This window comes from Strix aluco, chromosome 8 (genome assembly GCF_031877795.1).
Source record: "Strix aluco isolate bStrAlu1 chromosome 8, bStrAlu1.hap1, whole genome shotgun sequence".
In the NCBI taxonomy this organism is placed as follows: Eukaryota; Metazoa; Chordata; class Aves; order Strigiformes; family Strigidae; genus Strix; species Strix aluco.
Genome location: NC_133938.1, coordinates 18,835,000 through 18,847,745, shown reverse-complemented (window position 1 = coordinate 18,847,745; position 12,746 = coordinate 18,835,000). Strand labels below are relative to the sequence as shown.

At 38.2% G+C, this 12,746-nt stretch overlaps 1 protein-coding gene across 4 annotated transcripts in view; it reads left to right on the top strand.

Annotated features, from left to right (window-relative positions):
• TGFBR3 (transforming growth factor beta receptor 3) overlaps window positions 1-12,746 on the top strand; it is a 130,263-nt gene that overhangs the window by 108,508 nt on the left and 9,009 nt on the right. For all 4 annotated transcript variants that reach the window (XM_074832471.1, XM_074832473.1, XM_074832470.1 and 1 more), the window contains exons 11-16: window positions 880-1,011; window positions 1,269-1,436; window positions 4,124-4,423; window positions 5,228-5,348; window positions 9,399-9,434; window positions 11,503-11,610. In XM_074832471.1, the coding sequence (XP_074688572.1) occupies window positions 880-1,011; window positions 1,269-1,436; window positions 4,124-4,423; window positions 5,228-5,348; window positions 9,399-9,434; window positions 11,503-11,610 (865 nt within the window). The remainder of the gene's footprint in view (window positions 1-879; window positions 1,012-1,268; window positions 1,437-4,123; window positions 4,424-5,227; window positions 5,349-9,398; window positions 9,435-11,502; window positions 11,611-12,746) is intronic.

The window sequence follows — 12,746 nt, the reverse complement described above, 5'->3', positions numbered from 1 at the left end:
AAACTACAGAATAGCGTGTGTCCAGAGCTAAATACAGTCATTGTCCTTGTATTCTATTATGGCCCAAACTAAAATCGATATTTGCCTCCTCTCCTTTCTCCATCATGTCTTTTAATAGTCTTGGCTACTCACTTAACTTTGAATCATGTATGGTATCTTCCAGAATTTGGGATCATTTCTCCTAAAAAATAAACACCATGCAGTGGAGTCTCAAAAGCGCATATGTCACTTCTTAGCAGTTGCTCTAGGTCCAAGAAAACAAAGATGAACTCCTGGAAGGGAGGGGGCTAACTGAAGAGCTGCAGGGCATACAGAACTAGAGTGCAGAACATTGGAAAATAAAACCAGGAATTTTCAGGTGAAGAAATAGAAAAGTGTGCAAAGGAGGAGAAAGAATCAGTAAAAATTCAGATAAAAACAAAGAAGGGAAAAATGAAGAAAGGGACATCATGTTTTTGGGTGTACATCTCTGAAAAAAATATGCAAATGACAGAAAAGAAAATCCTTTAATGACTTTAACACAGTGATTTTCCATGAGTGCATTAAGGAAAACTAAGTTGCAAAAAATTACTTTAGAAAACCATTTCTTTTTTCAGTGTTGGTTATAGAAATACCAGAAATAGAATGGAAATGCTAGGCAGACTGGTGTCTTTGCTGGCTCTGAATTCTGGAAAAAACCTAAGGGGTGTTCTCTAAGTATAACCTATGTATCTTACATGCTCAGCACAAGGCTGTTTAAGATGTGCTTTCTCCATCTGCTTAGCTGATGCACTTCTTTTGGCCTTTGCTTTGTTCTGAAGAGAGAAGAAAATAATAACCATGAAGAGAGAATGCTTGATTATCACCTAATTTTATGCGTTTGCAATACCTTTTGTGCAGATTGTCATTCAGCTGTCATCACCAGCTGAAAGCAGTGGCTTTGATGATGATGACATGGAATCAGGTGATAATGGATTTCCAGGGGATGCTGATGAGGGAGATGTTGTTTTCTCAAGCTGGCCTGAAATAGCGGTATGTAACTCTTGGGTTTGCACCTGACAGTAGACAAACGCCTATTGTAATAAGCACTTCCCATAAATCACATTAATTGTATAGCAATTAGTTTGTCTTTTAACACATTTCTTCTCACTTCTATTTCTTGTGACCCTGTTGAAGATTGCACTAAGTAGATGGAGCATGGGAGGGTGTGTATTGTACGCTCCAAATTTGTCTTTATCCAGCTACCACTCCTGACTCAGGATGTTATTGTATTGGTTTTTACATTTCAGTTTAATTGCACGTTGCACCAGCCAGAGGATGACAGAAGCATGTTCTGGCCTTCTGAACCACGCATCACCAATGTGACCTTCAACATGGAGCTGTACAAAACAGATCTGTTCCTTGCTCCCTCCCAAGGACTCTTCTCTGTTGCTGAGAACGGGCCAATATATGTAGAGGTAACAAACTGAAAAAGGCTTTCAAACTACAGGAAACATCTTGCAAGGCCATGCAACTGAGCCAGATCTGTTCTTGTCAGTTGAAAGGTCTCGTTGTGCAGTTGCTTTAGGCAGACAGGTAGGTACTTTGGTGGCTGCAGAGAGTAGAGACTAGGATAAGAAGCAGGACAATGTTTAGGGTCAAAACCAAAGGATTCTTGCAAAATGGATGAATTTAACTACAAGGTAAATTGGTCATTCTTGCCAAATCTGCTTTTCTGGTCTCTGAGCTCTTGCTCTGAACTGGCATTTCCTGATGAAGACTTCAGGGTTCATCTTATTGGGTAATATGGCTGAACCTGCTTTGAAAGATGTAAAATGCAAAAAATGATTATGAGTGTCTGTCTTCCATATGCTAGTGTTCTCGGGTTACAAAGTTAATATGGATTCTGATCTCTCTCCGATCCACTTACAAACACCAGTTACAATCCTTTTGAATGCTACCACATAAGATCTAACAGCTTTAGATAAATAAGACCAGCAAAGTCAACAGCCAGGTACTCTTGATTTCAGCTGTGTTTTATTTCCATGGTAATATTTCCATGTGTTGCTAAGTTGCTTATGAAATCTGGGGAATTTCAAACCAATACAGTCAGTATTTCAAAGATAGTCATGTGAATAGAATTCTGCATTTTTCAAATAATGGTAGGCATTAATAAATACAACATTGGCAATGAAGTTGTATCACTAGTTTATAGATGAGTAAATCACAAGTGGTGACCTATGGGCTTGTAAGACCAGGAAAATTAGTATATTGACTGAAGCAGTGCTGTGCCATGTTTCTCTTGCCCAAGTTAGTTCCTCTTTGTGAGCCCATGTTTCACATGATAAGCATAGTGGCCCATTTGACATTGGAGCAGTTTTCTTCATTGTTTCAGTGTGTTGTCTCTTCCTCATTCTCTACCCAGTGAAAAGTACTTAAGGCAGTTGAAGCAAAAAGAAAGTATATCATGCTCAGTTAAGAGTATGTTGGTAAAAGACACTTTTTTTTTTTTTTTTTTTTTTTTTCATTTGGATAAAACCAGCTGCTTCCTTCAGCAATCTGGGATGAATCCCCCTGGCTCTGAGCCCTCTGGATTTGTCTGGTTCTGGAGTTGTTTATTCAGACAGATGTTCTGATTTCTTCATCACCTGTCCTGGCAGAAGCCTTTTTTTTCTGTTTCTCCTCCTTGCACAGTGGAAAATCTGTATCGGTTTTGAACTTCTGTGACTCCATTTTTAGCTGACACAGATGATTTTTTCTTTTTTTTCTTTTTTTTTGTTTTGTTATTAACAAATATTTTTGGGTTTTGGTCAATAAATTGCTTAGGTCATAATCTGTAAGAACTCTATCTCTGCTAAAAATGTTTTTTGTATTTTAATATTTTGGCTTTTTTTCTTTGTTCTCTACTGTCAATTTCTTATCATATTTTGGTCTCACCTTCCTCCTGTAGTTCTCTTCTTTTCTTGAGATATTATTCATACTTTTATTTACCTGATGGTGTTTCATGATACTGTAGTATGCCTGTCCTCCTTGCCATAATCTCTTTTGTAACTAGTTTACACCATCAACTTGTTTACCTGTCAGTATCTGTGGCTTGACTTTCATTTATCAGTCTTTATTTCTGTTCTCTTTAGAAGATGATCTTTCTTGCTTAGATGCTTCAGCACATCCCATCATCTCTAATTTGATTCCTGCTCACATAAGGGAGAGAAAAAATGAGAAATGCCTTTATTCACTGCACAACTCATAGCATCCAAAAATTTCTGTGTAGACCACAGGAAAATTTGGCAGGCTCTTCTTTAAATATACATGCAGTGCATATGGATTAAGTACACATTTAAAGCACATATCTTCTAAGGAAATTATTTCTTGTGGAACTGTTTTCACCAGGTAGTGTTAATGGCAAAACACTTCTGTTGTTTATTAAGAACAACATGCTTCATTTGTTAGAAATTCCATTTAAATCTTTTTCCTAATTATTCTGTAGCATTTGTTGTCTGCATTCCAGTCCAGCTGAACAACATCAGTGCCCTGGAAGTTTGCAATCTTAATTATTTTTCATAAAATAATATGAATTTTAGGCTTACAATAAAATAAAAGGATCATTTCAGAAGAAGTTATGGCATTATAGGAGGCTCCCCTGCCCCCCAGTCCAGGAATGCCACCCACACATCAGACCATGACCTCCTCTCTGCCTCTGCATTCCTCTCCTGGCTGGGGGTGGGTTCTCTGTTGTGTCTGTGGCTTTTATTTTTTTTCTTCTTTTTCATTAAAGTTTCAAACAGATACAAAGACATGGAATTAGTAATTGACTTCCATACAGCTCTATTATAGTCTGTGTGTCTAAGGGAAGAAGCTCCGTCTCAGGTGGCGATTGCAGTCATTACCTACATGTCTGATCTGGACTGTGTTTTTCATCTGCTTTCAGAAATATAAGGGATTACTGTATTTATGCATGGTTATGCTATTAAACAGCCGCTGATTTTTGAAACCACAGATTTTTTGACTCTCAGTTTGACAGTCTACCCTTAGTGTTTAGCTTTCAAAATAGTTCAGACTGGAAGTGGCACTGGAAAACTGCTTAAAAGATTGTTGAAAGCGTTAATGAAATGTGAACTAAAAATGTCATTTCTGAGATCTTACTGTCTCTTTCTTTTTAATGCAGGTGTCTGTGACTAAAGCTGACAGATCCTTGGGCTTTGCCATTCAAACATGCTTTGTTTCCCCATTTTCAAATCCAGATAGAATGTCTGACTACACTGTTATAGAAAACATTTGTCCTAAAGATGAATCTGTTAAATTCTACAGTATTGAGAAGGTGAACTTTCCAATACCACATGCACAGAAGGACAAAAAAAGATTTAGCTTTGTGTTTAAACCAGTGTTCAACATCTCACTGCTCTTTCTTCACTGCGAGTTGACTTTGTGTACAAATAAAGACACAGATACTCAAGGACTGCCAAGGGTCAGTAATTTATTAGTCTAAACTTCTGATTTAGGGGAAAATAAGATATTCTTTTCATCTGACTTTGAAATCAATAAATGGTTTTCTATGGAATTGATGTAATGAACATGATATCTCTAGGCTCAAGTTATGATGCTATGCATTTTGACTGCATAATTTACAGTTTCTGTTTAAATTTCATTAGGTGGTTTCATGGGATAAATAGAAATTGCTTTTTATAATGCAAGTGGTTCAGATTTATCATTGCTATCCATATCACATCCATATCCAAAGTGCAAAAAATGTTAGCTTTAATTTCCAAAACCATGCATAATATCAGATAATATTGCAATTTGATTGTTACAAAAGAGCATTGCCAAATTTTGATTTATAGCTAATGGAGATGGCTGTAAATTAGTTGTTAAAGAATTTGTTCTAAGAATGTTTTTACTTTGGGGTTTTTGCACATCTCCCTTAAAATGTGGGGGTTTTTTAAGGTGGTTTGTCATTGTTGGTGGCCACAGTTTTGGCTACGAGATTTTTAAAAAACATTTATCTTAAATAAAATCATTACTACCATTCAAGTTCAGTAGTAACACTCTCATAAAGGTTAGAGGATCCTTAATGAAGGCAAGGGTTGCATCCTGAAGCACAGCTAAGAATTACCTTTGCCAGTACATTACACAGGGGTGGTTTGGAGGTTTTCCTCTTTTTTTGGTAAATAATACAGGATAAAACTGATAAGGAGGCAGCTGTGCAGCTGGCACAGCTGTCCTAGCAGACGGGTGACTCTCTGACCTCACACACTGTTTTTTCTACCTGCAGTGCATTCCTCCTGATGAAGCTTGCACCTCTCTCAATGTGGATATGATCTTGGCCATGATGCACAACAAGAAAACCTTCACCAAGCCCCTTGTTGTAATAACACATGAAGGAAAACCAGAAGGTATGAAAATGAGCTTGAACTGTTTGTTAAAGCTATATATATTATATTGTGTATACATGTTATATTGTGTATACACACAGCTGCTTGAAATGAGGGAGTACTCTAAGTGTGTGACATCGTATAATCTTGCGGTGATACTGTGTTTGTAAGATGTTATTTGTTTATCCATCTCCCTAGCAGCCATCATCATGGCAGTTCATTGCCGTTTTTTAACTGACTTTATTGATCTCTGGACATGTGGTTTTTCCAGGCATTGAGAAAGGAATACTGTACTACACAACACTATGGGTTTCAGAAGTATGAATATAGCAGTAGCACTTCCAGCAACTTCTTGTTGCCCAGAGATCAAAGGCAGTGCTCTGCTCCCTGCTGTTTCATTTCTTTATTGTGCTTGTAAATGCATATTTAGAAATAACAACAATGGAATTACAAAGTACTGAGAATGATAAAGCCTGATAAGTTTGTAAAGCAAAGGGGTGGCCACCGGACAGAGGCTCATGACTGTTAAACTATTAAGAGCGAAAAATGAGGTGCACAGAAGTATTTTAGCTCCACTTTGGTGGGGCTTGTTTGATTATGTAATCTTTATGGAAAAAAAAACGAGTATGGCTAGTAACTGGTTGAAGGAGTTGGAAAGGCTGAAGAGCATTATGAGATAATGCCAAACGGCATGATGAAACTGTACTCAAGCCTAGGAATATGCCCTGTGAGTGATGAAAAATAAGAACTGTTTCCACAGTTTCACTTAATTTGAAAGTTTTTCTTACTGAATCCCTCTGACAACAGCATCAGTCATGTTTTGATGCATTTGTAGAAGAAAATATATGTGCATTATCTTTTCTTTTTTTAATCCTCATGGGAGTTTAATCAGAAGCTTCAGTGGCTTCACGTGCACATCAAAATCTTCCAATTGTGTTCAAAGGCTGTTTGACCTTTGGAATGCTTTTGGGGGAGTGTCAAAAGGATGGGGATCAGAAGTCCTTTAACCTCTGTTGTACAGTGTGTGCTTTTTAGTCTTCAAACAATTTAAAGTACCATACAGCCATACAGCATTGCTAGGGAACATAAGCAACAACTGTTTCTGTTTAACTCTGCAAGTCAGCTCATGTTTAGTTTTTGGGTTTTTTTACAAATTTGTTAATACAGATCAAATGCACTATGAGTTAAAGGCAAGTATTTGATCTGTCAGTGTGGTACAACTAAAACTATGCTTTGGGCATGATTCTGTGCTCTTTCTTTTTGCAAAGCTCTCATTTTTTTTCAGTGGTTATTCTATCGGGAATGAGTAAATCCTGCAACTGAAGTTCAGCTTTCAATAAACAGACTCATACTCTGAGCTCTCTTGCCCTTCCGATGTGTGGAGCATTGTGCGCAGCTCCCGTCTCAGGCTCCACTCAGAATGTTGTCTTTGTCAGAGACACAAGGTCTTAGTGTGCAAAGACGAGCTAAATTTATAAAGATTAGTTACAAGACAACAGTGTGATAGAGTATTTTGTTGCATTGTGGGTGATTTAGTCTAATTGTGGGATGTTTGGTGGAAATCTCCCCAGCATATCACAGCTTTCAGGCATAATACAAAGTGGCACATTAACAACGTAGCTTTGTTGGTATGCAGTTGTTCTGCAGTGAATCAAGCAACCCCTGTCTAAAAGCCAAATGCCATTGTTGGCCAATACGTGAACCTAAGATTTGGAGAAGAAATTATTGCATTACTGAACAGGAGAATTTACATCTTGGAGGTGGTGTTCTTCATTTTATTTCATATGAACAGGCCAGCTTTCATTGTTGTGAACCATATTATGTGGGTTACAGCCATTGGATCTCCTCTCCAAGCCCAGTGTAGAAGTCATGCACTTGACATTTCAAAAGTCAGAACAAACTGGTCATTGCAAAGGTGTAATCTTTTTTTCTTCAGACATAAGCTTGTGACTGTTATTGACTGTAATAGAAATCACAACTGTATATCTAAATGAGAGTAAATCTTCCTGCCCTCCTAATTTTGTTAGTTATTTTACAAGCTCAGTTTCTTACATTATTGCAGTAGATCCTGATGGAATTGTCTAAAACCTAACTCCATGCCACATTCTCTTTTCCTTTGTATTCCTGCACTTCACACACATGCTCTCCCCCACTTCAATGAAAGGCATATGGATGGCCATTTAAATGCTAGGAAATACATGTTCTTCTGTTGAAATAATCTACCAATGTCATTGTTCAGATTTTTGCTAAGTGTGGAAACTTCAGAGGTCAAGTGAGCAGCTAGTAAGTGCCTCTATCCTACAAATGTATAGAAAATCATGATAATTTCTAAAGGCTGGCTGCTGATGTTTTTTAATTAGATGCTTTTCCTGGACCTCAAGGATTCCCACAGCTTCTGTGTTGCTCTGAGCACACCACATTAAAATAGATGTAAGAAATGGACAACTGGGGAGAATTGATAATGAGCTACACAGCCTATCATTAATTAGCAGACTTTATATTCTTTGTAGAGAGGCCAATGACAAAATGAGCATGGAAAATTCATTCTCCCCTCAGCTCAGAAGGCATTTTCTTGGCACTTGGGATATGTTAGTGGCGTGCTTGGACAATCTGATAGTGCCATTACCCATGTTTGTACTGTTTAGTGCTCTTTGGTTTCAGTCCAGCCCTCCTCACAAATCTTACATTCAGTTATGCTTTTGCTGTTATGTGCGCTTGATGACTTTCCAGCTTATTTGTGCATGCACACACACCCACCCGCATGCCCCTCTATGTCCTTACCTGTTTCCTACAATTGGTCCACCTGTTTCCTACCATCCTGCCAAGAGTGTTCTGGAAGAGATACTTGTGTGTTAGAACAGGTGACAATAATGCAGTTTAACAATAAAATCTTTTTTGGATTTTGTAAGCACATGTGTCTCGGAACCTAATGATCTTATAGAATATTGCTGAAAGTTTAGTGCTGCCATTTGGGTTTTAGAAGTTAGAAACATAGTCTTAGTTTAAGAATGCTTTAAATAAATAAATAAATATATTTTCAGTATTTTTGAGCTGCTATGTTTACATAGTGATTAAACTCCCTTTTTTTTTTTTTTAGTTGCAAAAGATACAAAAACAAGTATTGGGACACTGTCTTATCAAACCCTTTTACAACTGTTGCACCGAACACACTCAGATATGCCAGAATTTAAATGAGTTCTCTAGGTTACTGAGTTATCCAGAAGTAAACTGCAGCTAACCAAACAGGTTCTCAGGTCTGAAGCCAGAATCTCTGGCTCTTCTGCTTGAGGTGCCATTCTTGGAGAAAGATAAGAGAAGCCAGTTAAGCAAAAGAAAGGAAAATTCTTCATTTTTTTAACATATGTTTACTCATCTCTTTCTGTTACATGCTGATAATGATGATGATATTTGATATTCTTGCCAAGAATAATAGCTTTGATATAACAGCTATGATCTTTTATTTCCTATATATAATTAAAAAACAAAACAAAAAAACCACCCAACTTCCAAGACAGAATACGGAGTAGGACTCAGGAAAATGTGTGAATCAACACATATTCATGCAATTTGGACAAAGCAGTGTGTTTCATGCCATAATACTGACTTTTCTTTAGAGCTGATAGTCAGTGTTGATTTTAATTTTGTTTCGTGATTTACCATGCTGGTATCTCATGTTTGTGATTAGTGAGTAGTCAGATGAATATAATCACCTTAAAACAGCCTTTGCAATCTGTGCTTTTTAAGAGCTCCACATAGGGATAACCAGAGTTACTGTGGGTCTGACCTGATGACATCTGGATGGGAAAGGTTGGAGTGTACTTGCCAGCAAAATATGTGATGCATGAACTATACTGTAGATATGTTCCCCCAAGGAATGATCAATATACAAATAGAATTTTTCTGAGCTGAGCAAGATTATTGAATTCAGGCTGGTTTTCCTGAAGTTCCTGGTTTGTAAAAATTGCAATTAATGTCTTTATCAGATCCTGAAGGTTGCTTGTGTAATTTGTAGGCTGGTTGTGGAACCCTGTCTAATGTTTTGGGGCTTTTTGTTTTGTTTTTTTAAATTAGATCCTTCCCTTCCAAAGCCAAATGTGAGACAACCACGTAAGTAACTCTTAAACCAATCTCTTTTAAGCCTTAAACTTTTGTCTAGAAAGTATTAGGTCAATGACGAAAATTATCCTCAGTCTTTCCGAGTGTGTGTATATGTGTTAAACTCTGGGACAGAACAGAATTCTGGCTGTATTGCTGATTGAGAGAGTCCCATCAGCATTTAGAGAGAAGGGCTGTGACCTTTTGTATATGTAAAAATTGAATTTGGGATTGAGAGACTAGCTCTTAGCAAGTTCATTTGCTGATGTGTGTGTGTTACTTCCCCCTTCTCTGCTAAGTCCACTGCTTCCCAGTACCAGGGTTTCACCAGCAGTGCCATCTCACAGAGCTCCTGTGTCCTACTCCAAGCCTCGCTCCTACCCTGCGCTGCAGCTGACCACATCCCCAGTTACTCTGGCATCAGCACTTACAGGTCATGCTGTATATGAGATCACTGACTTGATAGGGATTTGTTTCTTTGGTTTTTCTGTTGTCTTGGTGTAGTGAATTATAACTAAGGTCACTACTGACCCAGGAAGGGAAGAAAAGGAGACACACAGCACTAGAAGACAATAATGAACAGGAAGGTAAAGATGATTTGTAGCCAAAACCAAGAATGAATGGAGAAAAAGGAAGATTAGAAGAGGAAGTGCAAATAAGGTTTTTTCCTCTGCTCCTGTCCCTATGTCTTTGGGACTAAATTTGCTCAAAATAGCAAGGGGAATGAGAAATCATGCTTCTGCCACTTCAGCCTCCATGTGACTTTCTACTCTCCACTAAGTTTCCTCCTAAGAGGAGAGGACACTGGCTGGTGCCTTGTGGAAAAAACAGTTGAGTTTAGGAGAGTCTTTTCTGTTTGCATTTAAAACGACCAGATGTGGTCAAAGGAATCAGAAATAGTCTGATAGAATAAATGGGAGAAAAACCTTCTAAGCCACTATCTGTCAGGTGTTGCATGTACAGACTTGGTCACAGGCACCCAGAAATGGGTCCTGAAGGCCCTTGCCAACAGAAACTGCTGGAGAAGACATTTGTCAACAGGGGAAAAGGGGAATGGCCCTGAAGGTGTCAGGAGCTGTTGGGCTAGGGGATGTCCATAGGGACATCTGATGGATGCAAGAACGTGTAAAGTGAGGGTGCTGGTTGTGTTTTCAGAACTGAGATTCCTCTGAAGGATACTACTGAGAAGATCCAGTCAGCTCATTTCCTGGCCAGCTTAGTAAAATGTTATTTACTGGCCTAAGCCATTTTGTGCACTGGGAGACATTAAAAATACTGAAACTAGAAATCAATTTTGTAAGAAGAAATTTCCCCAAATGTTGCTAAAAGAGTGATGATTATTTTTTTGAAGTATTTCTAATCACCAAAAAGAAAAACACAAAAGCTGAAAGTTGGTCTGTTTGGATGGTTAACATGGGGAGGCAATACATCCAGGAACCAGATGCTGTTACCCTTGAAATGGTACTGCAAAAGAGCCTCTCCCCTAGAAAGTTTGTGCGCGTGTGTGTGTTTCTATTTTTGCTCTGGAATTAATTTCAGTTATTGAAAGCATTGCCAAATGTGAAAAACAATTGTTTCTATTTATGTTTTCACTGACTTTTTGCTGGCATCTCTTCCCTCTTAACAGCAGTTCCGTTCTCCACCTAGTTTTCAGACTGAACTTGCAGGAGATGTAGGGGAAAGTTTGCTTGAATGTTAGGGCATTTAAGTGAAAAGCATATTTTGCCAAAAATCTCAGGCTTTTTAAAACACATTTTTAAGATAAATGGATATTTAATTGTAAGCAAGTTATTAACAGCCAACTGAAAATGCTTAATTTTTGCAACGTTTTCCAGATTTGGGTGTGCTGAGCTGGGGTTTTGTTTTGTGATGTGAAACAGTTGGTTGGACTGAAGCCAGTCTCTGAAAGCATCACTTTTATTTCCTTGATGCAAATCTGCTAGTCTGTTCCTTAAAATGGTGCTTAATTAACTAAGAATTTTTAACAAACTTTTCCATGAAAGTGTAAGGGTGAAATTTGTAGCACAGTATTTGCCACTGAAAATAAAAAGTCCTTATTATGTGTGTTTCCCTTTTGTAGCTGTGTTCTACGGTCTGGACACGCTTACTGTCGTGGGCATTGCCTTTGCGGCATTTGTAATTGGAGCCCTGCTAACAGGAGCACTCTGGTTTATCTACTCTCACACAGGTAAGGGTGAAGGCTTTTACAGATCTCAGTGCAGATCATGCCACAGAAAATGCAGTGTGAACTCTTACAAGGTGGGAGGGAAGGGGAGGGGGGCCTTTTTTTTATTACTCTGTTCTTAATAGAGTGTTTTCCAGCAACTCCTCCCATGAGCCTGTTGGTGCATATCAGCAGATTGATACCTATCCTTCCCTAAAGGGAGGTGTTATGCATTATGAGCATGATTTAGAATTTGCTAAAATAATTTTAAATGCGAATCTTGAAAACTCACCTGGGGCATAAGTAAAACTGAGTATTTCTGGCTTGTGCATTATCATTAGTAGCATCTCTGTATTTCAAATTTAGTTAACATTTCAGTTAATGGATCCCTTTTGGTTCCCATACTCCTTTTTTAAAAATTTTTTGCAGTTACTATATTAGACTATGACTGGGAATAGGATGTGATCAATACAAGGACTGGGCCAAATGTCTAAAAGAATGCTTTATTTACATAGATGTATTCTGAATATATCTAGACTTCAAAATGTTTCTTGGGCCTTGATTACATATAATTTTTGCCCCAATTATTTATCCTTCCATTCTTCAACTGTTACATTAAGTTGATAGAAGTCATCTCACTTAATTGTGTCCAATCAAATAACCAGGAATGTGCCTGAATTGGTGCAACCTTTATGCATAGATAATTTTTATGTATCTCTTCAGAATTTTTTTCCATACTAACCTAGGTTAGCAGAAATACAATACTGTATTGGAAGAAGAGGGAGTTTTGGGAGCTTTCTGTTGCATGTAATCTGCAAGGTGGTACAGACAGAAACTGGACACTGATGGTGCCTTGATTTGCAGCATCAGACCTTGGCTGCTTGTGGATTATGGGGTATCTCAGGATCCCTACCACATGCTGGACTCCCAGCGACTTCCACTTTTGACTTCACAAGACCCTACCAAGATCTCTGGGAGGTGGGGAGAATGTGAGGTCAATTACTCCAAACCTGTGCAGCTCTGGAGCACTGGAATTCTCCTGTAGCCCCTGCAGGGTTTTTTCAGCATCTAAAACTTCATGAAAGCTATGCAGGAGTAAGAATCTGGCCCTGTCAGGTCAGAGCTTCTGTAAATATTATGACCCAGGAGATTATGTTAAT